General features: G+C 39.3%; 1 protein-coding gene across 1 annotated transcript in view; it reads right to left on the bottom strand.

Annotated features, from left to right (window-relative positions):
- Positions 1-18,397, bottom strand: part of LOC122560160 (XK-related protein 7-like) — a 195,321-nt gene extending 176,924 nt beyond the window's left edge. Inside the window, exon 1 of the mRNA XM_043710492.1 lies at positions 17,195-18,397. Coding sequence (XP_043566427.1) covers positions 17,195-17,847 — 653 coding nt within the window. The 5' untranslated portion in view covers positions 17,848-18,397. The remainder of the gene's footprint in view (positions 1-17,194) is intronic.
- Positions 18,398-27,393: the final 8,996 nt, after the last annotated feature.

Raw genomic sequence — 27,393 nt, 5'->3', positions numbered from 1 at the left:
AACTTCCTAACACAGAAATATACATGATGTGCTATGCTGGATGAGTGAAATACTTTCAGTATTTATTTCTATTACCACATATTTTTACTTCACTCATTCGATGTAGGCATCACTGGCTGACCAGCACTTATTCCCCGTCCCTAGTTGCCCTTGAGAAGGTGGTGGTGAGCTGCCTTCCTGAACCGTTGCAGTTCATGTGCTGAAGGTTGACTGGCAATGCCATTAGGAAGGGCATTTCAGGAGTTTGACCCAGTGACACTGAAGAATAGTGATATACGTTCAAATGGAGAGTGACTTAGGAGGGGAACTTGTGGATAATGGTGTTTTAATGTATCTGCTGCCCTCTCCTTATAAGTGGAAGAGGTATTAGTTTGAAAAGTGTGTATCAGAAGCCTTGGTGAATGTTTACAGCGCATCTTGCAGATAATACACACTGCTGAGTATTAGTGATGGAGGGAATACATTTTTGTGGATGTGGTGACAGACTTTGTCCTGGACGATGTCAAGCTTTGAGTATTGTTGGAGTTGCACCCATCCAGGCAAGTGGCTAGTATTCTATCACTCCTGTATAATACCTCATAGATGGTGGACAGGCTTTGGGGAGTCAGAAGATCAATTATTCACTGCAGTATTCTGAGCCTCTGACCTACTTTCATAGTCATTGAATTTATATGGTGAGTCCAGTTCAGTTTCTGATCAACAGTAACATCCTTGGGCACTAATAGTGGTAGATTCAGTGATGGCAACACCATTGAATGTCTTGAAGTTGTGGCTAGATTGTCTCTTATTGGAGTTGGTCATTGCCTGCCATTTGTATGTCATGAATGTTACTTGTCACTTGTCAGCCATGTCGGGATATTGTTCCAAATCTTGTTTCATTTGAACATCAACTGCTTCCATTTCTGAGGAGTACTGAATGATGTTGAACATTGTGCAATCATGCCCAATTACCTTACGGAGGAGTGGTCACTGATGAAGCAGTTGAAGATGGTTCGACTGAGGACAGTAACCTGAGGAACTCCTGCTGAGACATTCTGGAGCTGAGATTACTGGCCTCCAACAACTACAATCATCTTCCTATGTGCCAGGTATGACTTAGATCATTGGAGGGTTTGTCCCAATTCCCATTAATTCCAGTTTTACAAGGTCTCCTTGATGCCACACTGAGTTGATTGCAGCCTTGATTTCATGGGTTGTCACTCTTGCCTCACCTCTGGAATTCAGCTCTTTTGTCAATGTTTGAATCAAGGCTGTAAGGAGGTAATGAGCTGAGTGGCCCTGGTGGAACCCAAACTGGGCTTCACTGAGCAGGCTATTACTGAGCAGGTACTGCTTGGTAGCACGGTTGATGATACCTTCCATCATTTAACTGATGATCAAGAGTAGAGTGATGGGGCAGTAATTGGCTGGGTTGTATTTGTCCTGCTTTTTATATACAGGTCATATCTGGACAACCTTCCACATTAGATCCCAGTGTTATAACTGTATTGGAACAGCTTGGTTGTTCTCCAGCATCAATCTTCGATACTGTTGCCAGAATGTTGTCAAAGCACATAGACTTTCAGTATCGAGTGTCTCCATCATTTCCAGTGATCACATAGAGGGAATCTAATTGGTTGAAGATGGGCGTCTGTGATGATGGTGACCTTTGAAAGATGCCGAGATGGATCATCCATTTAGCATTTCTGGCTGAAGGTTCTTGCAAATTCTTCAACCTCATCAATTGCACGATTATGCTGAGCTCTCCTACCATTTATGATGGGGATATTAGTGGAGCTGCCTCTTTCAGTGAGTCATTTGATTGTCCACCACCATTCATCACTGGATGTGACAGGATTGCACAGCTTAGATCTGATCCATATGTTGTTGGATTGCTTAGCTCTATTAGTTGCTGTTTTATACTGCTTGGCACACAGGTAGTTCTGTTCTGTAGGTTCACCATCTTGACAATGCATTTTAGATATATCTGGTGCTGCTCCTGGCACATTCCCTGAAATTCTTCATTGAGCTGGTTTGATGGTAGTAGTAAAGTGGGGGATATGCTGGGCTATGAAGTTGCAGATTGTGTTGGAGTACAATGCTGCTACTGATGGCCCACAGTGCCTCAAGAATGGCTAGTCCTGAGTTGCTTGATACAAATGCCAATTACTGGAGACACAGCTGTTTATCTCCACTCTGTGTCTATCCTTTAGCCAATCTTGGAGTCATATTGCTACTCCCCCTGTACTATTATGGACTTTAATTTTGTTGGCAAATTTATGATGTGGTACATCACTTTTAATATTTCATCCTCATCAAACCTTACTTCATTGTTTGTCAAAAATAAATAAATATATTTTTGATTGGCTGGTGAGGAGACAATTTTCAATAGACTTCAAATTGCATACATTCTGTGGAGCTTACAGTTCAGGATAGACCAGATGAGCTAAATTGACTATTTCCATGCTGCACTTGGTATTTTTGGATATGTTTAATGCCAAATAAGTGCAATCTCAATGCTCTAATGGTGAATTATCCATTTACTAATGCAGAGCAGACAACAAATATTAAAGTAAATTAAGTATCACACAGAGTAAAACAGGTTATAGGAAATAAATGTGTATTGGTCTTGAAATACAAGTTGAAAAAGGAGGTTGATGGTCAGGTAGTGTCAATTATTTAATTTGATTTTTTTGTTGAAATCAGTTAAGCATCAGTTTCAGCACTGGAACTCAACAATAAGTAATATAAATGTAGCCACATCATTCAAATCATGCAAAATATAATCTGAAAAGTTGCCAACTACAAATAGAATATGGCACCAGCAACCTATCATTTTGACCATTTACGAAATGCTCCTCTTAATTGATTTTACAAAGCTACACTGCACATTCAATTACACCCATTTAATGAATGTCAGAATTATCAAAAGGTGCTTCTTTCCTTCTGCTGTACCCATCTATTTTCAAAAGAATCAGCTCTCCAGTATCAAATCATTCAGATAAAAGTCATTAACACAGCAAGCAAAGTGAATTATGAAGGGGAAATGGTGCATGATGTGCTTCATTGAAATAAAAGCCATTGCTACTTTAACCATAATCCCTTGGGACATGTTTTAATCAGCAATCAATTCACCTCAAGCACTTGGCACAATTTGATTTTGAGAAAGAAAAAAATAAAGTGAATGAAAATCTGCTTTTATAAGTTGCTAATTTGGAAGAGTAAATGCTAATTATGAAGATAAGATTAGTAGACTATTTAAATGCAGTAGGTAAGATATTAAATTTGGCCCAGCATTCTCCATGAATGTTAAAATGAAGTGTCAAGAAATACCAATAAAATGAGAAGCTATAAATTCAGACAGATCAATTGACACAAGGTTTGCATGTTTTTGTTAAAAATGACAACCACTTTGAGTTTTAGGTATAATTAATTTCTATGCAAGATAAAAATCAAGGAAATTGTCAAAGGCAATGCAGCAATATTGTTCTTTGAATCTCAGAGGAAAATATTGGTTCAATTTATTTTGCAACACATATTGGGCTGAATTTTCAGTTTGGGGGAGAGACTCATACAAGTCTGTGAATAGTCAATACTGAGAACTTCTTGATACATCTGTTTTTCCTCTGCATTCCCAACTTCCTCATTGGTGTGGGGTTGCACTAACTAGGGTGCAACACACGTAACAGCCCCACGGAGGGTGGATCCACTACTGCAAAATGGAAGAAAATCACTTTTTTCATCACACTCTTTTCCTTTGGTGATGCAAGGTTTTGGAAGCTGATTGAAGTGTGCCAGCTTTGACAGTTCATGTAAAAGATACAAACCCGGCTGAGAAGTCTGGAATATTGTGAAGAGCAAATGCAAAGAATTTTCATGTTTTTAGCTGTCACTATTAGTTGCTGTATCGTAATGTAGATGTGACTTTAGAACCGTGATTCAACATACTGACCTGTTTACTTATTCACCTATATTATAGTATTTGCTTAATGAAGAAATGTCCACAATGCAGTGAAAAATGTATTAAATATCTTTCCGGGTTATGTCTTCATCTCTTGATGATTAAAAAAAAAACTGATTTTGACATTTGATAACAAATCTAATCACCTGCTCCTTTACATTGATTATCAGACATAATTATACCTAATTTACTTTGGAATTGAATTGGATACCTTCTATTCTTTCCTTCTCAGAGTGCTTTATTGCTTGGACAACTGTGGTCATTGTCAGTGTTTCATTTTGTTTCATGTGGTAATGGATTCCTACACAGGAGGTATAAGAATGAATGAGTTTATAATTTCTTGCCCCATTTATGAGGTTGCTGGTCTATTGATAAAAGAGGATTACTAATATTGCATAGATTTTCTTTCACATGGCAGAGTTTCTTCTCCTAATCAATGATATTGAGGCTTTTATTCGTTTACTTTTGCTTCAATATATCTGAAGTTTTGTCATTGACTTTGAATGTATTCTGAGGACTGTGCAGCGCATACTAGATTAGATTAGATTAGATTAGATTAGATTACTTACAGTGTGGAAACAGGCCCTTCGGCCCAACAAGTCCACACCGACCCGCCGAAGCGAAACCCACCCATACCCCGACATTTACCCCCTACCTAACACTATGGGCAATTTTAGCATGGCCAATTCACCTGACCTGCACATTTTTGGACTGTGGAAGGAAACCGGAGCACCCGGAGGAAACCCATGCAGACACGGGGAGAACGTGCAAACTCCACACAGTCAGTCGCCTGAGGCGGGAATTGAACCCGGGTCTCTGGCACTGTGAGGCAGCAGTGCTAACCACTGTGCCACCGTGCCGCCCCAGGTTAGGTTGAACTAGGTTAGCAGCTGTGGTAAATATGTTGGGAGCACAGAGATGACATGGGGGCACAGGATACATGAGAAACTAAAGGTGGCATAGATGATCTTAGGGGACATGGATTGGCAGGATAATTGCATAAGGTGGTGAAGACATGTTTAGGGGTCCATCAAGCATTACTGGGAGATGGCTGACCGTGCTGAAGAAACAGGATTTGTAATTGGTCTCCTCACAATCCCTAGCAGAGCTTTCATACTGCATTGTAATGATTTTTACAAATAAATTTAAGTGAATAAAACATCAATATTTTATAAAAATACAATTTGATTTTCCTTTAAGGTTTGCTCAGATTACATTCAAAATATAGAACCAAGTCTTCTCTTAAAATACGAACCATTGTTAATACTTTAAATAGCTAAATTATAATTTGTACTTTTATAAATACCAGCTCTTACTTAAGCTATTTAAAAATATCATATGACCATCAATAAGTTTCACAATAACATGCATAATACCACATGTTTATTTTGAATTGGATTAGAAGGCAGAAATGTTCACACAATTTGACAAGAGGGAACATCTAAAGTTCAATTCTAGGAAATAGTGCCTGATATATAAGCTTTTAGGTTTCCCAGCTAGTTCACCCAAAATTTCACCACATGATTTGATTCATGTTACACATTAAGCAAATGGCCTTCTAAGTACTGCTGTGCTAGACTTGCTGCCTCCTCGTTTATCTCAGAAATTATGAATGAAACAGAGGCAGCCATTTCAGTTCACTCAAAAAGTCAATATCGGGGGATGTGAAGAACAATTCCTTCGCAGTATCTGGCAGGCATTGGCCCTCAAGATCACATGTCATGCAAGATACAAACCAAAAATGATATATGAAACCACCTTGGGATTACACTCCTCAAAACAGTTGTTCTTTTTGTGATTCTAGTTTCAAGTTGCAGGGACAAATCACATCAACAATTCTATTAAAAAAGAAACAATTACTTGAGTAACCTTACTCGCTGTTGGAAAAAAATATACTATTTATCATGCTGAAGGATTAAAAACTGTTGTTGATATTGCATATTTTTCAAAATCTTGAGTTAAACACAGAAGTTGTATATAGTGAGATGCATATCCTCATCAGTGAATGCTGAAGACAAAGACATTCTAGAGAAAATCTGTAATTTTGCTTTTTGATGCAAATTAGTACATAGAACATAAAACAATACAGCGCAGAACAGGCCCTTCGGCCCTCGATGTTGCGCGGACCTGTGAACTATTCTCAGCTCATCCCCCTATCCCAAAATCATCCGTGTGCTTATCTAAGGATTGTTTAAATCTCCCTAATGTGGCTGAATTGACTACATTAGCAGGTAGGGTATTCCACGCCCTTACCACTCTCTGCGTAAAAAAAAGTGTCATAATTTATATTTAAAATCTGTACATTACTCATGTAAGGTTGTTTGGTTGTACCGTCTTCTATGGATAAGATCTTTTTGCCACCATGGATTTGAATTTAAGATGACAGCCTCTTTAAAATCACAGAGTGCAACTCACGTGAAAGGGTACATCCTGAGGTCAAATCATATTAGGGACAGCTAGATCTCCATAATTTCAAAATAAAGTACGTTTGTAAATAAGACATCGAACTACAATAGCTGAGGTAGGCAATGCTTTTAAAGGAGAAAGGTTAAACTGTTATCAATCTACTCGCACCACTGTACATTTATAGCAGATTTATACCTGTTTGCTGGTAATATGTAAATTAGGCACTGGGTAAAGATAAACAGAAACAAAGTGCCACAATTGTGGACAGTCTTTTTTTTAAAACTGTGGTTTGGGTCACTATGTTCTTACTGTTTAAGTTGCTCTGGATGAAAGTGCTGAACGTTCAATTATATAATACATCAAACTGGGACCTCCTCCAGCTGTACAAGCCATTCTATTTAGTTGTGGCCAAGAATCTTATACATTCACCTGGATTTCATTTCTTTCCTTGACCTCTCATTTAATTGAATCCAACTGTGCTAAACCTTAGAATGAAAATAAGTGATTGAAGCTTAGCTCAGGGATAAGCAGGACACCATCAGACTACCTAATTTCACTCTAGAAACACAGCACACTTCCCTCTCGTATCACCTTCAATGAATGCGCACACTTGGGTCAGCCCTAGGCTTAATTTCAGAGGGAATGTGGCACAAGATTTAGACTGAATGAAGTATTTTTCTCTTTTTAATCTCTTACTGTCAATAATCTTGACCATTGCAAAATAGAATTGAATCAAAATATTTTCCAGAAATGTACTTTTTAAAATTCAAAATCAATTAGGGTGTGATAAATAGTAAAATGCACAGCCATTTTAATTCACTGTTAAAAATGTAATCTGATTAATGCGATCACAGAATCATAGAACCTCTACAGTGTGGTAGCAGTCCATTCAGCCCATAGCGTCTGCACCGACCCTCCAAAGAGCATCCCACCCAGACCCAGACCCCAATCCTTGTTCCCTGTAATCCTGCATCTCACATAGTTAATCAACCTAACCTACATATCCCTGTGTACTGTGGGCAATTTAGTATGGCCTATCCACCTAACCTGCATATCTTTGGACTGTGGGGAGGAAACCAGAGCACCTAGAGAAAACCCACACATACAGAGGGAGAATGCACAAACTCTATGGTTAAGGGTGCAATTGAATCTGGGTCCCTGGCATTGTGAGGCAGCAATACTAACCACTGAGCCACCCCTAATGCACACACATTTTCTCTTGAAACATTTACAAACTAATAATGCTGCTTATCTGTCTCATGCTATTTGTTCTTGGTTGCTATCCTAGGATTCAACATCAACTCTTGCCCTTTTAAAAAGGACCGGTTCTGACATGTCACTATGTACATTGCAGTCAAAGTAAACTGAGTCAACTGCTGCCAGGCATATCTTCCTTGATGCTACTTAAAAAGACTAAATTTTAAAAGGCACCATCTCTGAAGTAACAGAACAAATCAAACATTATTCTGCAAAAGTTCAATGATGTTACTATTTGTATCTGGTACAATTAAACTTCCCACTGCACCAAGTAACATAGCACTTTTCTTTTTCTTTGCTGTGTTAATAGTTTTACTATTTTTATGATAATGTTTGTGGTCAATTCCAAATGAGTCACCTGCATTAGCAATGCTTAGGTTTTTCAGATTGCTTGATATCGTGCAAAATATTTCATAGGTTAAATGGGCTTTTTTTGTAAGATGTAAATACGATTCTACTAAAATAAATCCCTTATTTTACATCAAGCAACACATACAATTGATGCTCAAGGTGCTGGAACACAATTATGTCAGCTTCTTTGGAAATCAATATCAAAGCTACTTTCACAGATAGCCATCGAGTGTACTATTTTTGTTTAGAACCTCATTGCAAGATAATAAATAAGTGTTTTGCATCAATGTTTACTGTGGAAAAGGACATGGAAGATATAGAATGTAGGGAAACAGATGGTGACATCTTGAAAAATATCTATATTACAGAGGAGGAAGTGCTAGATGTCTTGAAATGCATGAAAGTTGATAAATCCCCAGGACATGATCAGGTGCATGCTAGAACTCTGTGAGAAGCTAGGGAAGTGATCGCTGGTCCCCATTGAAAGTCACAGGTGAGGTGCCAGAAGACTGGAGGTTGGCTATCGTGATGCCTCTGTTTAAGAAGGGTAGTAAGGACAAGCCAGGGAACTACAGACCAGTGAGCCTGACGTTGGTGGGCAAGTTGTTGAAGGGAATCCTGGGGGACAGGATGCACATGCATTTGGAAAGGCAAGGACCGATTAGGGACAGTCAGCATGGCTTTGTGCGTGAGAAATCATGTCTCACAAACTTGATTGAATTTTTTGAAGAAGTAACAAAGAGGATTGATGAGGACAGAGCAGTGGATGACATCTGAATCACTTCAGTAAGGTGTTCAACAAAGTGCCCCATGGGAGACTGGTTAGCAAGGTTAGGTCTCATGGTATATAGGGAGAATTAGCCATTTGGATACAGAACTGGCTCAAAGGTAGAAGACGAAGGTGGTAGTGGAGAATTGTTTTTCTGACTGGAGGCCTGTGAGTGGAGTGCCACAAGGATCGGTGCTGGGTCCACTACTTTTTGTCATTTATAGAAATGATTTGGATGTAAGCATAAGAGGTATAGTTAATAAGTTTGCAGATGACATCAAAATTGGAGATGTAGTGGACAGCGAACATTACCTCAGAGTACAACAGGATCTTGATGAGGTGGGCCAATGGGCTGAGGAGTGGCAGATGGAGATTAATTTAGATAAATGCGAGGTGCTGCATTTTGGGAAAGCAAATCTTAGCAGGCCTTATACACTTAATGGTAAGGTCCTAGGGAGTGTTGCTGAACAAAATGACCTTGGAGTTCAGGTTCATAGCTCCTTGAAAGTAGAGTCACAGGTAGATAGGATAGTGAAGAAGGCGTTTGGTATGCTTTCTTTTATTGGTCAGAGTACTGAGTTGGGAGGTCATGTTGTGGCTGTACAGGATATTGGTCCGGCCACTGTTGGAATACTGTGTGCAATTCTGGGTTCCTTCCTACTGGAAAGATGTAAAACTTGAAAGGATTCAGAAAAGATTTACAAGGATGTTGCCAGGGTTGGAGGATTTGAGCTATAGGGAGAGGCTGAATAGGCTAGGGCTGTTTTCCCTGGAGCTTCAGATGCTGAGGGGTGACCTTAGAAATGTTTACAAAATTATGAGGGGCATGGATAGGATAAATAGATGAAGTCTCTTCCCTGGGATAGGGGAGTCCAGAACTCAGCATAGGTTTAGGTTGAGAGGGGAAAGACATAAAAGGGACGTAGGTGGCAACTTTTTCACACAGAGGGTGATATGTGTATGGAATGAGTTGCCAGAGGAAGTGGTGGAGGCTAGTACAATTACAACATTTAAAAGGCATCTAAATGGGTTTATGAATAGGAAGGTTTTGAGGGACATGGGCCAGGTGTTGGCAGGTAGGACTACATTGGGTTGGGATATCAGGTCAGCATGGACAAGTTGGACTGAAGGGTCTGTTTCCGTGCTGTACATCTCTATGACTCTAAGTTATTCTGGACAAATACAACAATGAAGTCTCACTTTTACAAGATTGGTTAATATCTTAGATATTCTCTCGGGTCAAGCAGACTTGCAGATCAATTTACTTTCAGGGATGTGGCCTAACAATGAAATATCACATTGCTATCACAATGAAGAAATCACAAAGGTCAACCTCCCATCTATGGAATAAATCTTTGAGGCCTGCTGTCAAGGAAAGTCTGCCAGCATTCTCAATGATCCACCCCAAACTGGCAATGTTCTTCTACAACCTCTACCATCGGGGAGAAGGTAAAGAAGCCTGAACACATGCACCTGCCAGTTTTGAAAGAGTTTTTATCCTACTGAATGGATTAAAACTCCTAACATTCGCCTGTACATGTGTTTTTGTTTTTGCCGCTGTTTACCTATTATTTACTTATCTATGCTACTTAACTCTGTAATCTGCCTGCATTGCTCACAAGATAGAACTTTACACGGTGCTTGGTACATGTGACAATAAATTCAATTCAGTTCAATTATCTAAATATTCAGCAATGTAACTCTGGGATTAACCAAGAGGACACAATGAATTGAACTGGACACATGCTATTCTTTCAAATGTGAAACTCCAATATTTTACGAGGTGGATGAAAAAAAAATGTGGAAAAGGTAAGATGCGTCCTGATTGAAAAAATAAGCATTTGTAATTTATGGAGTGAGCATTTCATCTGCAGTTACTGAACAACTTTTATTAGAACAATTTAATTTATGATTGTTATAAGTCAAAACATTAATACACCAACTATCTTGTAACATAAATAATATGCGAGTGTTGACCTGTATGTTTGGATTTTTAATAACTCTAAATCCCAGTCTATAAGCCTATATTTATCTATAGACAACTGGAAGTGTACAGAAAGGTGGTACCATTTGTCCACTGCTAATCACAAATACCAGGCCAAAAATGGGAGCATGCAAAGATTCTGTATGCTTTTAAAATCAACCAAATACGATATGTATCACTTCAAAACAAGCAGATGCTGATATTACATTCATCTGCAAAATAAATAGCCAGAATCAACATTCTGCATTTTAAATAACATGCCAATTTATTGAACTGCGTTTTGAGTTCATTTGTTGGAGTTGAATGTCAACTATTCCACTTTTTCCATTTGTGATTGAAAATGACATACAGTGTCTGCAAAAAAGGAGAATGGAAATGAAAACTGTCATTATAAATCTGAGTACAAATCCAAAGCTTCAACTACACATTCTGAATCCTGATAGGAAAAGGTTGCTCAATTTAATTGAGTTGTAAGTAAAATTCTTTCAGTGCTCCAGATCTGTAATTAATATAGTCCTGTGGTATATCCATAATCAGCCAAATAAAAATTTAGAAGGCAACTTCTTCACTTACAGTCAAAGATTGCAGATACAGCAGTTGGTAATTTTTTTTTTCCCTTTCTTGTTGACTTAATACAGCTCCAACACTAGATAAAAATTATTTTATCAGCCATGGGTTTAAGGGAATGTATACTCATTTGATGCTCCTTTATTTTGGACTGCATGTTATTAGTTGGAAAACTATTGCATTAAAAGTACACTCAAGAGAAATTAGGAATAGGCAAATGTGCCCATTGCCTCTTCACCCATAAATAGCCAGCTGTATCTACATTCCATGGAAGAATTAATAAAAAAAATTCAAAGTAATTTTCATCTCTCAAAACTGATTCAGCAGAATTTGCAATATATTTGCAATGACAACACTTCAGTTGTTTTTTTCAGGTCTTACTAAAAGTCTTTGCCCTATTGCTACCTGACCTAATTCCTGTCACAGAGATGCACAAACTATTACTTTCCAACAATAAGTTACCTCTAAGGGGAGCAAGAAATAGCTTCCTTGTTGGGAAGTGACTAGTGATTGCTCTTCCAGTGATAGAATTGACATTGTCAAAAGCAAATCCTTAGCCGAGCCATTCACAAGATAAAAAAACATTACTTTCAAAGAATGGAAAGCAATTATCTTGCTCTTGTCAAAATAAAAAGTCATGCAACAGTCCTGGAAAAAATATCAGTATCCTGGAGCAATTGGAAATAGTGGTGGAACACACATCGCAATGTGTCATTATCTGCCACTGCCATTCATTAAGGTTCAACTTTATCTCCTTTAAGTATACAGGATGAGTTGAAATCTTCACTTCTTCCTCATTCCCAGTGTTCTACAAATTCTTAAATAACACTGTTTTTGTTTTTAATTGAAACACGGCTTTTGTTTTTTTTAAAAACAGTGCCTTATTGTAGGGTTGGATAATTGTCCATTTTCCATTCCTATTAACTCAGTTAGTTTAGATTGCATGTGCATTGCAAATTAATGTTTTCTTTAAAAGTACAGTTGCATTTTGTGTTGATTGTGTAGAATAATTACAACCCAAGTATGGTAATTCAAGCTAATAATAACATCTAACAGAACTATTTTTGAGTAGCCCTAGTTTAAGACACCCACACATTTGGTAGGTGACAGTCAAACTACCATCTCCCTGTACCTCTGAAATTAGAATGATGAAATAGAATGTAGTATTAAAATGATATTTAATCAAAATCTTACTTGAAAAACACAAATCAATAGCCAGTCCCTCCTTCAACTTGAAGTCTTCCTCAGTGGAAGCTCCTTTCCAGATGTTCCCTTACTACAGGTGCTAAAGTCCCATATTTGCTACCCTCTTGGTTCCTTAATTGCATAATCACACACTAAGATGAAACACATTCCGTAACACAGGTTAGACTGAAGCACAAGGATTTCCTTATAAGTGTTCCATTATCTATAAAACAGATTAACAGAAATACATTTTAAATGCTGTAGCTCATTGACTGACTTTCTAAAAGCTATTTGATATTTTAGCCCAATTAACAGTGACAACAACAATTTCAGAAGTGGTTAAATCTTTTTCCTTTTGAAAACTTAATCATAGTGTGAACCACTTTTTAAAAGCACTTACTATGGATAATGCTGTTAATAGATAACATTAGCTACAAGATGATCTTGAAGCACTTTTGAAAAAAAAATTACTTTTTTAGATATCTCCTCAGAGTCTTTTCCTGTGTAAACAGCACACAATTTTTATTTTTCTTTGTTTTGAATTGCAAACAAAAATGTGGAAATGGCTGCTTTAAACCAAGGATTGTGAAAGGAGTAAGTGCACTTTTAAAAACAAGTTACTGGAGCACATTATGACTTGAGTTCACACTGTTCAAGAAGCAGGGAAGATGTTTAAGATTCAATGGCACTGTGGGTGGGTGGGTATTCAAAGCAAGCTTTGCACAGAGTCAAACCACTGACTTGTTTTTCCAATTAAGACCAATTGTTGAGGCCAGGAGTCATCAGCATAACAACTCTCTGGTTGATGGGCAGATGGGCAGTATTTATGTGAACATGACTGAGGCAGAAGGTCTCAAAGCTGCAGGAGACAGCATCTCTCTCTCTCTTCTTTTTCTGCAGTGAAGTAACCAAGAACTTAAAGACAATTAACTTCCCCCACCATTTGCCAGAAACCATTGCCTCAAACTAGTGACTGAAAGGTTGAATTAATGTGTCAACAAATCTAGGGATTCTGTAAAGAACTGAACAGATTGGAAAGAAGATCAGAAGGACTCAGAAGAAGCAGGAGTCACCTCATCAAAATCTGCGAACTGCTGCCCTTGAACCATGTTTCCCCAATAGTTTTCTTTCCACCTATAACACCTATGTTTGTCTGACTGTTGTCTGTTGCATATGTGTAGAAGTGTTTAAGGGATTAGAATATCAGCTAGTTGAGAATTGATTTGTTAAAGTAGTTCATGTTAAGTACAGAAATCCAGTGTTCTGTTAACCTGCGTTCATCAGACAGGTACATTGGAGACTTTTATTAATTTGATGAAATCTTCAACTTTTCTGACAACCCTGGAAGTAACTGGACTTCAGTACCAGTGCATTGTTTCAAATGGGACATGGCAATTGTACTCAGCTTCCATCTTCATCTCTGAAACAAATTGAGATACCTATTATACTAAGTAATTGCAAGTTGTAGCTATCATAATCTAATGCCCACGCAGGACTTCTAACTTGGTAAAACTGCAACTGAATTAAGCTAAAATGTTCTATCAAGGGAATTTTAAGACCACCAAAATCCTAAGTCAGAATCTTTAATCAGCATGTTATCAAATTCCTATTCAATCCGGTTCATCTATTAAAAGAACAAATACACCATTGTTTGGACTTTAAATCTTCCAAAAGGATTTCTTGGTAGGAAATTAATTCCCCAACACTGCTGGCAAATTGAAGGAGATTTTAGTTACAAATTAGGGTTCCTTAAAGACTAAAACACTTTCCAATTTAATCAACATTCTGCCATCGGGATATCCTCTAAATTAAGTAGATTTTTCAACTTTAATGTTGGTAATTTAGCACATTTCAACCCTGTATACTGTATAGCATAACTTGATTCCAAGGATGGCTTGATCTCTGCTTTACGCCCTGTCATTATATCAGCTTTAGCTGAACATTGCGTAATATTGGTGTGAATCGCCCATTCCCTCATCATGCAGTTCTACAAACTCCCTCAGTGAGGCTGCCCACTACCACTATGAATCCACACTCACTAGCATCTGAGACAGACTATCCAAATTCCTTTTATCCTTCAGTCAATCTACACCACATATTAATTGGGGGAGAAAAGTATAATAACACAATGCACCAGTCTTAAATCATGCTTCAGCATACCATTCAACTGTCAAATGGGCACATTGCGCTTTGAGGCATTTATTAAATTCCAAACACAATAGGGTCATGTGGATACACTAAAGTTTCCTAAACATACAACTGGCCTGCATATTCAGCCACAATAAAACTTGAATTTTAAGACTGAGGTATCATTGACTGGTTAGGTACAGCACGTTCCTGAACGACTTGGTTTTTTTTATTTGTATATGGTGCTCAGCTCATCACCAGAAAAGTGCCTCTTGTTATTATTGTAACGAAAACTGATTTTATCAATCAGTTCAATATTTAAAATGATTGAGATGGTTAGTACGCGCGTGAAAGATTATAATCACATCCTTGTACCAACCTGATACTGCCTTAAGTATCAAATTACACAAAACCGTTCTATCTATTCTAAAACTAAGCAAATTAATAGCTCAAGGAAACATATACTCGGATCTTCCAGTCAGGGCATCGCCAATGAAGGCGAATAAAAGCTTTATTCGCCCTTCGAGTCAGACTTCTGCAGCAGGGTATATATTGACTCGAGATCCACACAAAGACCAGCAACCAGAAGGTGCGGCGAGGCCACGGCACTTCTGCTGTTATCAGCTTATGTAACGCCTCCTAAAGGGGCAGCACGCTGCTGTTGTAATGGTACTTTTTTTTTAAAAAAGTTATTTTTCATTATTTATAATATTTAAAATTTAAATGCCATAATAAGTTTGTCGTGGGCGGTGATTATTATTGGGGATTTAGTTTTCGGGGTCCTGGTAGTTCTCTTGCTGTTCATTACTGTCCTGCATCTGACATTAACAGCGAAAAAAATGACAACTATATGGGTGAGGAGAGGGGAAACAAAGCCAGGTCTCCGATTTTCACTGCTGCTGACATCGGCCTTTTGCCCAGAAAAGCAGAATGGATCAGTGTAAACAGTTCAGTCCTGTAATTTTCAACCGTTGCCAACTTCTTTATTGTCATTATCATGCACAGAATTTACAAGGTGATTTTGTTTTACAAACATAAAAAATATAAAGAAGTTGCCTCTTTTACACTTGTTAATGAGGAATCCAATTGTTTTTGAGCAAGATATTAAGAATGAACAGTGGCTGTGAACCATAATGGAGTTGGGGTGGGGTGGAGTTTCCTCATTTTCAATGTGAAGGAAAATTACATTGTACTTTTTTGTTCCATGTATTACTTTTGATGGTGTTAGTAACAGCCAGTATTAGTCGAAGTTTTGTTGTCCCCAGCTAGTCAAAGAAGTTAAGTATCTGCCACAGAATTATTTATCGAGGTCTCAAACTATAAAGAATTAATGAGATCCATAATTACCGAATCCATTATTTTAGAGTCCAGAATGAGAATAAGGTAAAAGTTCATGTAAATGGTATAATTGGTTCCTGTCAAGTTTTGTCACTTGGTTACCTCAGCTGTAAACTAAGTGGCTTCCAACAAATATTACTGGAAACTGGCTAATGAAATCAAGTTATATTACTTTGATTACAGCATATATGTGAATAGTATCACTTTTACATTAACTTCCAAGCATAGTATCCATTCTGGTTATGAGTAAGCATCTCTATCATACAGCTTCCTGTTAACTTTTATCCATAAAAGAGTAGTCAACGAAGGAAAAGTCTAAGTTATAATGTATCACAGTTCTCCACGAGTTCCTGATTTACTGCAGTCATGTAAACCCCCAGTTTTTAGCTATGGAGAGGGAAGTTAGTTTTTTTTAAAAATTACACAAAGAAAAGTCAGTCACATGTGGCGCACAAGTTTTTTAAAACAAAAATCAAGTGGAGGAAACGTAATGGATCTTCTGGTCTTCAGCCTACTGGTCCTTTCCTGCTCTCAATTTTGTGTTTATAAAATGCTCCTTGTGCCATGTTTAAAGCAGAAATGCATGTTCAAAGTCAACAATAACTAACAATGTGTTGAACCAGCAATCGTACTGGAAAATTAAAACTATTTCTTAAGTCTATCATTCCGTTTCTCTATTGGCCATCCCAGACGTAGGTTAATAAAAGGACAAGTTTGCATTGTTCCCGATGTTCAGTCAAACTTTGGAAATTGCTTGCGCTGGATGGGGAGAGCGAACACTCGTCAAAAGGGCAAATACTATCAATTTTGAAGACAGTCAAAATGAATTCAAGACTATAATTGGCCAGAACAAAGCTTCCTCCTTAGTACTGGTCTATTTTGCTTGTAAAATCAAACTGATTTACAATTCTTATTCCTCCTACTGAAGCTGGTTTACTGTAATTACGATTTACTTAAAGGCTTTATTCCGATTATTAATCTGTTTTGTGGATTTAAAAAGCCATCAAATTTGGATTCAAAACAGCAAACTGAAAGACAAGTTCATGTCCCACAGATTGGAGGTCCAATTTTACTTCTAAAAAGGGGCGTTGCAATGGATAGCTTTATGTTACTCTTCAATTGTCTCTGATTACATAAAATACCCCCACAGTATTTAGATTCACATACACAGCAGAAGGAACCCAGTTTTAAAAAAAAACAGGAGGGGATGGGGTGCTTGACTGTTTGAGATTGTAAGCAACGAACATACAGTTGAATGTTGCAGATTTACCTCCAGACCTGCCCGAGCTGCAGGATGTGGATGAGAGACTGCAGGAACCACATGCACAAGCGGCAGCAGGTCGAAGTGCGGGTAGCCCGGCGCTGCCCCGCTTCGCTCTCCTTGGTGCTGAAATGATCGGCTGCTTCATCAGGGCCAGTTCCTCCTCCTGCCGCCGCCGCCGCCGCTGCAGCCCGGGCTCGGGCGCTGCTCCCACCGCTACTGTTGGTGTAGTCGTAGACGAACCACCTGAAACTCAGTACCTGCACCACCAGGGACGGCACCACCACGAACATGAGCGTCAGCCCGAACCACCAGTAGTCGCCTTGGAAGTAATAGTCCACGGCCAGCCACACGTCGGTCGCTCCATCCGAGAAGAAGACCAGCAAGGCGCCCAGGATCCAGCAGCAGTCCGCCAAGGAGTACTCTTCCCGCTGGCGAGGCACCGAGTTGACACAGGAGCTGTGACAGCAGCCGGAGCCCGGCTCACAACAATGGGAGGAGGAGGACGAGGCGCCGGCGGCGGCGGCGGGGGCGAGGGCGAGGGCCCCGGCGGACGAGGATGACAAGCCCCTCTCCCCGCACTCACTCTCCGCTGGGCGTTGACCTAAATTCTGCAACGAGACGGACGCTGTCCCTCCCATGCCGTCCGACTTTGCAGCCATGTTGAACAAGCACCCTCCCCCCACCCCCCTCTCTCTCTCTCACTCACACACACACACAAAAAGACTAGCACTCACTTCCGCAGATGCCGAGCCTTTTTTTAAGAGTAAAAAAAACCCTCCTGCTAGAGGGAGGGGAAAATAAAACTTCCGGCGACTGCGGGTGGGGCTGAGCTGTGCAGAGAGAGAGAGAGAGAGAGAATCAAGCTGCCAGTCCCGCTCCTCCCCCTGCTCTGGCTGCACAGCCACTGGATCTGACCCTCCCACTGGAGCCCAGCTCGATTAACGTGGCTACATCACCGAGTCTGCACAGGCGCTTCACCCTTTTGTTTCACAGAGAGACCCAAGGCAGGGATTCAACAGGCAGCCCCCGCACCCCCTTCCCCCAAACCGAGCCCTGCTGACTGTGCGCTGTGAACTGAACACCATCAGAGCCCGGGCTGACTCCAGCCCCACACACGTTTTCGCCTTCTCACACCTGCACGTCCGATATAACCATGACAGCATGTTTCTCTTTTCAATAAAACACTTTGCTCGCACTGGGATAATCTTAACCAGGATTTCGGGAGACGTTAACTCCGATATTTATTACAGTGGCCGTAAAACTACTAAAATATCTTGAGTTTAATTCTATCGCTCCAACACTCAAACGTTGCTTGGGGTTGGAGTTCATCGTTTTCACTGTCTCTCGCAGTTAGCTTCGTGGTCCTGGACATGGCTCAATATCAAAGCCTGTTAGTTAAGGGAAGTTATTTATTTCGAGGTGGGATCACGATTTCAATAAATATTCGTATGGGCAGCCTAATGTGTAACCCATGAAAATGGGTGTGGCGATAATGATTCCGGGAGACTCTAAGCTGAATCTCATTTGTATAATATCCCTGTCCATTCCACTACTCTAATGCTAACTCAACTATTCATGGCTTTGGTTCATAAGCATTTGGACGAATATCCAGATGCGTTCCCGTATTCTCCTGTTCTCGTTTCCAGGTATGGATCATGGACCTCCATTGGATTGGTCAATGCTCGTGAGAAAAGCGTTGCAGTGGCTGCAATTGCTTTCTGAAGGGCGGCCAACTCAGAAACTCCCATGCTTCCCACCAGCCATCAGGTGTAATGGAAAGATTGGGCTGACAATCAACCTTCCATCGCCAACAAGCCCTGGCATGAGACTTGAACTCAGAGCTTCTTGCCCTGAGGTAGGGATGCTGTCACTGCAAAACAAAATCTCCTTTACCAGTGTCTGACGCTAGCCTGGGGGAGTTCAAGAGAATTTGTCCTGGGTAAGAATGAGGAGTGGTGCATTGGAAGTTACACCAGAGGTCTTAAGTTGACGTAATGGAAAATTAGAGGTTTTTCTATAAATACAGCAAATACAAAGGTGCTCTAGATATATGGGCAAGAGGTAGAGGGTGCAACTAACTGTGGAGATTAATACAAGGAGTCAAGCCCCAATGATCTTGATGCACTCCCAGAGGAGAGAGTGCTAGCCATGATTGGGAATGGCCATTCCTCTGATGACCATTAAAACCACTGAGGCAGTGTTCTTCCAATCTCTATTCTGTTCACCTGTTTCTCTCATAATTTTATACCTCATTGTTTTTTTCAACTCCCATTTCCCCCCTTCTCAACTTCCTTCTGATTTGTAATCTGCAGATGGTGAAAGAATGCTCATGCTACTTGCACCCACCAATTCCACCCAGTCCTTACCTTTTCTGCATGACATCCTTATCCTTGTGCCAGTTTTCCTTTTAGACACTTAAGAATTGAAACCAGTCCAGGCAGTGGGAAGAATGCCAAAAAGTCAAAGATGGAAAGGCAATGTACCCTCATACATCATACTCAAAGCTACCAGTTCAGACACTGACAAAGTGCATCTCAAAGGGTAGATTAAAGCTGAATTTTCCATGTGATATTACAACAGGCATGAATGGAATGTTGCTAGAGCTGGGAACAAGAAAACCACATATGCCAGTTAGCTGAGGAATGAGGAGTACATGGATTCTACAGATGGCGATTTTAATGGGATGACCTACAGAAGAGTACTGATAGGTATGTGCAACAAAAAAGCATGGTGTGTTGAGATGCTGGCCAGAATGTCTGCAGTAAATATCAAGGGGTACCACACATGACAATGCATTGTGCAAAGCTTAAACCTCATTCTTTCCAGAATGGAAGTAATAGCCAACTCTATGAACATACCTGTGGATCCATCCATCTTACAGTCTTTGGTCACCAATGCTGGAATTTTCACTGCAGCACAAGCAGCAACCACCTGAAATCTAAGTTCTGCAGCCCGAAGCTCAGACTGAAGGCATGTAAACATCAGCTTGTTGCCATACCAACTCAGACCTCTGTCATCATGCTGTGGATTACAGTTTGCAATTAAACTTGCAAGGAATCACAGTCACCTAGAAATCTGTCCTCAAACACATGTGTGGCTTTGTCAATGCACTGTCTTGGCAATGGGACAATGACTCCACCAAACATGATTCTGATGTTCTCTAAGGAAAACAAAAGTCATTGTCCTTCCCTGTCAAACCAACAGTGCTCTTCCTGTTGCCTGTCAGCTGGTCAAACCCCACTCTCAGAGCAATTTGAGGTCATTCCCCAAAGCCATCTTCAGTCTGCACCACTGATGGTTATCCTACCTGCCATGCTGCAGCTCTGAGGGTAACACATTATATGAAAACTAAGAAAGGCAAAGGCAAATGAAAGGCAAGCACTAACAGAATGCACAATTATGATTAGCTGGCCTTTGTTTGCAATTTGGCATAATTTTATTTAAGAAATTGGTTTGGAATGTTTATTTTTCATTGACCTTTTCGTTCCATTGTGACCAATCAAACATTTTAATGTTCAGTGATGGATGGAACATAATCTGCAAGACTGTTGGTCAGTGTCAAATTGGGATTACATTTTGGTGTATTGCACTTGGATGAAGTTCTTCACCATGCTTCTTCAGGGTGTTCATGCAGAAAGAAGTTTGTTCGCTTGTCACTTCCTCGTCCTCTTCTTCTTCCTCCTCCTGCTTTCCTGACTCATTATTTGCTCATCAGAGAGTTGGTACGAAGGAATGTCACTTCATTGTAGTGAGTCTGAACAGCATACATCAGGCCAGCATGGATTTGAACACTCACTTTGCTTACACTTCAGGGCTCTTCTAAAATGGCCCATGCAGTAAAATCATTGGGCTGAATTGTACCAAAACAGGCTAGGAGTAATTTTCAGGGAGCTTTGCTGAGGCTTTGTCTCAATGTGCTATAGTAAGCTCTTGTGCAATTCTCCACTGCTCACCTCATTATGTGTGTACAATGCTCTTATGACTTTGTACTCACACTAACCTGTGCTTACCAGCAATGCAAGTACTCGCTGCTGGGATCTTCTGGGATTTGTACCACTGGTGCCAAATTTAAAGTTCAACTGTGCACAAGATCAAACACTGCAATCCAGGAATAGTCTTTGACAGCACACGAAGTGGGTGGGAAATTAAGAAGAAAATCATCTGTGGTGGCATGGGTGACAAGTCTTGTGAAACAGAATGTCAAAATATCAATGTATTGCCTCTTCACATAATAATCTGTCTGGCAGACTGTTATAGTAACTGCAGCTGCAACAATGAGGCTACCTGTTGTAAGCACTATTTTATGTTAGAACCCTGTCTGAAGAAGTGCCAGTCAATTCCCAATACCCAGCTTGGCATCACAGCTTGTCATTATTCAATCAAAGAGCATCAATTGTTTGAAAGCCTTCAAGCAATTGATAACGTTAGCTTTTATTGGACACTAAGAAAAACAAAAAAAAAACCCAAAAAGTATTGCATTTGCTTCTGGAAATAAATAGAGGTTGCTTGCTATTTGAATAACAACAAATTTGCAATCAATGAATAATTACCTCACCCAGACCACATTTATTGAACTTGATGTCAATTAAAGCCTGACTATCTTTATTCACCTGATGCTGCACTGCTCTAACATGCTGAAGTGGTGTTCCTGCTGCTCAGTTCCTCTGTATTCATCCTCAAAAAACTGCTGCCACTCTCTCAGTTCTTTGGCATCACATCTCCTCTTTGCTGGCTCCAGCTTTGCAGAGCACAAGATGCTAAGATTATGTGGCACACGTTGTTCTGACTGTACAGCAAGGCACCCCCAAGCCAATCCACACAAGAGAATATCATCTTCGAGATACCTGAAATCTGCTCCATAATGGCTCCGATAAAGAATGGGCTGTGTTGTATGTACACTCGAACTCAATCAGATGTTACGCAAATGAATCAGATGCTGTAGTTGCAGCATGAAGGCCTTGTCACCTAGATGTTATCCTTACACTGTTGCCTCACAGCACCAGGGTCCCAGGTTCAATTCCTGCCTCGGGCGACTGTCTGTGTGGAGCTTATACATTCTCCCCGTGTCTGTGTGGGTTTTCTCCAGATGCTCTGGTTTCCTCCCACAGTCCAGTGAATTGCCCATAGTTTTAGGTGCATTAGTCAGATGGAAATAACGGGTCTGGGTGGGTTACTCTTCAGAGGGTCGGTGTGGACTGGTTGGGCTGAAGGGCCTGCTTCCACACTATAGTTAATTTAATATATAGGCAACATGCTAGCTTCAAGATTATCTGGTGTAGACCTCAAAGATTTAGTAGCGACGATCACATAACATTTACAAACTAGAAGCTTGTTCTATTGACGAAGTCTGCTACTCTTTGATATTGTGCTGTCAATGTGCCTGTCAATACGGTGTTCAGTATCCTGCACTTGGAGAAGCCAGTAAAGATGCCAAAGCTACTGCCTAGATTGCAGCACTGACTTTTTCACATTGAAACAACATAAAGCAGTCTCATCTGCACAAATAGTATTGGTAACAGCCTTTTGATACATCTGTGGGTTGAGGAATGAGAGATACCACATAAGACCCCAGTGGATCCTTGGAAACAGCCAGGCACATAAACAAACTAGTACACCTGCCACCTTGACAGCCACTGGGATGTGATGACCACTCCCACACTTCAGTTTTCAAGTTCTGCTCCAGTGGATGGGACGGTGTCCTGGGATGTTCTTAGGCTCTGCTCCTTAACTTGCTTGGAAGAAATGGAATCAAGAACAATAGGTTCTGGGCCTCCTCTGCCTTATCCATATCACGAGGAAACCTTTAGTTGTGACTCTTTCATGAAAAGGCTGTTTGGCAGCCATTGGAGGTTGCTGCGAGTTCTAGGCTTGTTGATGCATCTGTTCCTCCTTTATTCCATGTGTCTTTGTTGCACCATAGCCTTGTGCAGCCTCTGAATTGTCTTTGTGAATTGTGGCCCACGGGTAGCAGTTCTAAGAATGTCTGTGATTTCTATTAAGCAGAAGTAATGATCAACTTGTAATGACCAATGACAAGATTGCCTGTGGCCATTATTTGTATTCTATTCGAAAAACATGTATCTGTCAGAAACAAAAACAGAAATTGCTGGAAACGTTCAGCAGGTCCGGCAGCATCTGTGGAGAGAAATCAGAGTTAATGTTTCAGGTCCAGTAACCCTTTCTCAGAGCACCTGTATGTATTTGTCAGGTTGAAGTGGAAATACCACTTGTTTATTAACATGCTTGAGGGAAGAAAGATCTGTGGTCTGATAAGCTGCCTGATTTATGATTGTTTCTAGTCCTACACCAATGTGATTTAATCTGAACTGCCCTCTGAAAGTGGTCCAGCATGTCACTCATCCTTATCAGGACAACTAGGGATGCTCTATAAATGCTGGTTTTTTCAGACATCTGTTCATCAATGATTATTTCTTTCTAAAACATATCGGTTTCAAGTGAACACCACTGACTAATTGAGGCACTTAACTCCACATGGGCATCCATTTCTTGTAGACACCATCACTAGTTTTGAGAATTTCAGTTGTTTCCCACTGTGGTGCTAATGTAACAATCACTGACTAATGAGATAATTATGTAGCATTCTAATTTTTCTGGAGAACTATCTATTACTGATAAGTAGGCACTGCTAAACTTAAATAAATATTTGTTATCTTTCATATGCTAAATTATTACCTAGTAATGAAACTAGTTATCACAAATTATACTAATGGAACAAGGGCTCAAATAAATTCAGGTTAATGTATCAACTAGAAAAAGCTAGTCGGAGAATCATATTTTCTCAAAGACATGTATAAGTGTGAAAAGTAAAGATGTAGTTTAAAAGCAAATTTCATTTGCTCTTCCACCATTTTCTACTGGTGAAAAGAAGTGTCTATCCCATGAAACCAATTGGACAAAGAAAAGCTTACACGCAGAAGCATGAAGTCGGTAATGATATTCTAAATGAATATGTTTTGTTTTGCAAAGGAAATATACCATGCATCATTGAAGTAACAAGTGAGCTTTATCAAGCAATGTAAGTTTCGCAGAAGGATGGAGAGAAAAGGTAATGGACCATTACTACATTTAATTATTTTACCATAGATTTGCTGCTGGAAGCAAGACTAAGGCAACAGGCAGACTTTGTGTCTTTTGTTCATGCTTCTCATCTCATTGAAGAAAGATTAACAGTAAAGAAACAGAAAATGATAGGACTGGAAATGTTTCATTGACAATTAAAAATGATTGTGATCCCTAATCCCATAAGTTATGATATTAAAATTAATATTTGTTGGCTGGTTAAGGAATTTATGAGCAACCTGTTTAAAAATAGTGATTCAGCTTCAGCTGCAGTATTGTGTCCAGATCTTGGCACAAAACATTAAAAAGGATGTATTAGTATGAGAGTGGACACAAAAAAAATCACAAGAATGGTTAAAGGGAATGAAGAGCTTCAGTGACATGAAGTTGTTCTCCATGGAGGAGGGATCAACAGGAAAAGTGATAGAAGTACTCAAACGTTTGAGAGATCTGGACAAAGTGAATAAGAAAAAAACTGTTTTGGTTTGTGGAATAATCAAGAACCATAAGATAAATAATTAAAGTGATCAGCAAAAGAAGCAACAACAACATGAGGAAAATTGTTATTGCATTAGGACCTGAAATACACTCCCTGTGATTGCTCGATCAAGCCTGTCTAGAGAGAACTGGATCATCTAGAAAGAGAAAAAAAAGCAGAAAATAGGACAAGGTACAAAGGAATGAGATTAGGTGAGTTGCTCTTGCAGAGTGCTGACATGAGCATGATGGGCTCAATGGGCTACTTCTGTCCTGCAACTCTTCTTTAATTCTATGGTGTCTATGAATGTTACTAGACTCTTTTCCTTCAGTTCATATTGCATTCATTTTTAAAATGAAAATAGCCATAGGCCACACAGGATTTTTAGTATTATCTCAACAGAGATCACTTCTACATTTCTTATACAAAATAACTAACAAATGTTTTTTTTTAACAGATACACACTAAAATGCCTTTCCTGTTCACATATAATTAGAGGTCTTGATTTGGAGTGCACAGGGCCATGTGGATGCAGGCAATTATGCTCAATAACTATTGACAGCCATTGATCCTGGCAAAGTGCAGATCACTGTCTTTGCTGCCTTCATGGGAAAAACAAATTAAGTCATATGATTTGGGGAGGAATGTCATCTGCTGTAGCCAGGAATGATCCTGAAGCATAAACATTCAGGATCATGGATACAATCTGAACCACAGGCGGTGAAGTGTGAAGGACCTGGAGCTGGGCTGTATTTGGTGTTGTAAAGGTGACATAGTTCTGTAACAACTTCCCAGTTAAGCAGAGATAACAGTTATACCGCTACACCCTTAAATTTGTGTATAATATTCTAATCTTTTAAATCCTTTGGAAGGAAGATAGTTGTACCTCCTTCTCTGTCGCATTCTACTGCTTTGCACATGTTGCTGGAAGAATTTGAAACCCAACCTTCTGGACAGAGATTGGCTTCCAAAATTGAATGTCACAATTTCTGGAGCAGCCAAAATAGCCATAAATATGAATTATCAGTACAAAACAGTTATTTGTATGCTTGTGTAACCTCAGCTGAGGCTTCTTTTAAATATTCAACTTCAACTTCCTTCCAGGTTGATCCCAAACAGAATTTGTGGATTGGTTTCAGAATCAGTTGAATAGACTATGGAAGGTGTCAGACTCTTATTTCCATATAATTATTAGGTGCATATTAGTTTCAGACAAACAACCTGGATAATTAATTATGCATGTCTTAAAATGGTGTCTGTGGCACAGCAGAGTCAAGAGATTGCCTTACACAATTTGGAGGCCTAGAGTTAGGAACATATTTCTGTTTAGGATTGTTGAACCTGCCTAAAAGTCAATTGTGAGTTTGAAATGCAGAGTGAAAAGTATTGGAGTTTTATTAAAATTTAAATTAATCAACATTCTCACTACTGACACTGAATGACAAGATGGGGCTGTCAAGAATACAGCAAGTTACAATTCAACTTCTGCCTTCTGTTTTTTTCTATCTCAAGGTTAAAATTTCACCTCATTTATTTTGTTTCCAGGTGCGCCCATAATGTAAACCTCTCCATTAAAATGTTTTGCACATACTCAATATTTGTCTCTGTTCTGACATATTTTGGTTCCGAGGTTGCACAGAAAATATCAGTGTTTTGAACTATAAATAAATAAATGAAAGCTGAGTTTACAACTTGGAGTGATAATGTAAATCAAAATGTGAACACATGCAAATTGGCCTCAAATATTGAGATTGTTGACGTTTGTTCAAAATGTACTGTCCACTGCATTTACATTCTCATATGGGAGTATTTTGTATAATTTACATTTCCCTATTATTATTTATCTGTAATCCACACTGCTATTATCCATTTCATCAACATTGAACTGATGGCTCTTAGTTGCTGGAAGAATTCTTCCCATAGTTTCTTCTGTCTACAAGTCTAATATCTTATGTCCAAAGATATCAACTGATCTGAATTGATTGCAGTATCCTGTGATATTATTTTGATGTAAATGATGAAAAATAATGCTTTTTTTAGATATGAGTATCATGATTATATGATTACACAATGGTTAATTACTCTCATAATAATAACAAATATTTATACCATCCAGTAAGGCAGGAGTGGCATTATCCAGGGAAACACCCCATTTTGATCACTAAATAGTGTAGGTTTTAATTAATTTCAGTAATGGAAAACTAGGGGGAACTGTAATTCATTTCAGCACTTCACAAGAGTTTTCAAAAATTCAGAGTTTTTGGTTTTAACTGCTATGAAGTGAGGCTACTAGAAAGTTCATATTAATTTTCACTGTCCTTATATAATGTAAAAGGAGAGATAATGCCCTCAAAATGGGTCAGGAGGCTTAAAACCTCCTTTCCCACCCTTCCCAGTAATCAAACAATTATTGAAGAGGTCTATCACTGGATTTCTACAAGATCCACTTTTTTGAGATGATACAAACTTTTTGATTTGAAAATTTGCATCTTCCGACATAAATACGATCTTAAGTGAAATGCAGACTCCAATCAATTCAATAGACAATGGGACAGAAGAGGCCCAGCAAAATTAACTGCTAGATTTTCTTTTGTGGACCCAGAGAAGCAGACGTGTTCCTTAAGTCCCCTACAAAAAAATCATAAAT

This window comes from Chiloscyllium plagiosum, chromosome 20 (assembly GCF_004010195.1).
Source record: "Chiloscyllium plagiosum isolate BGI_BamShark_2017 chromosome 20, ASM401019v2, whole genome shotgun sequence".
NCBI classification, from domain to species: domain Eukaryota; kingdom Metazoa; phylum Chordata; class Chondrichthyes; order Orectolobiformes; family Hemiscylliidae; genus Chiloscyllium; species Chiloscyllium plagiosum.
Note: the sequence above shows the minus strand (reverse complement) of the source record. Positions and strands in the feature narration are given on the sequence as shown.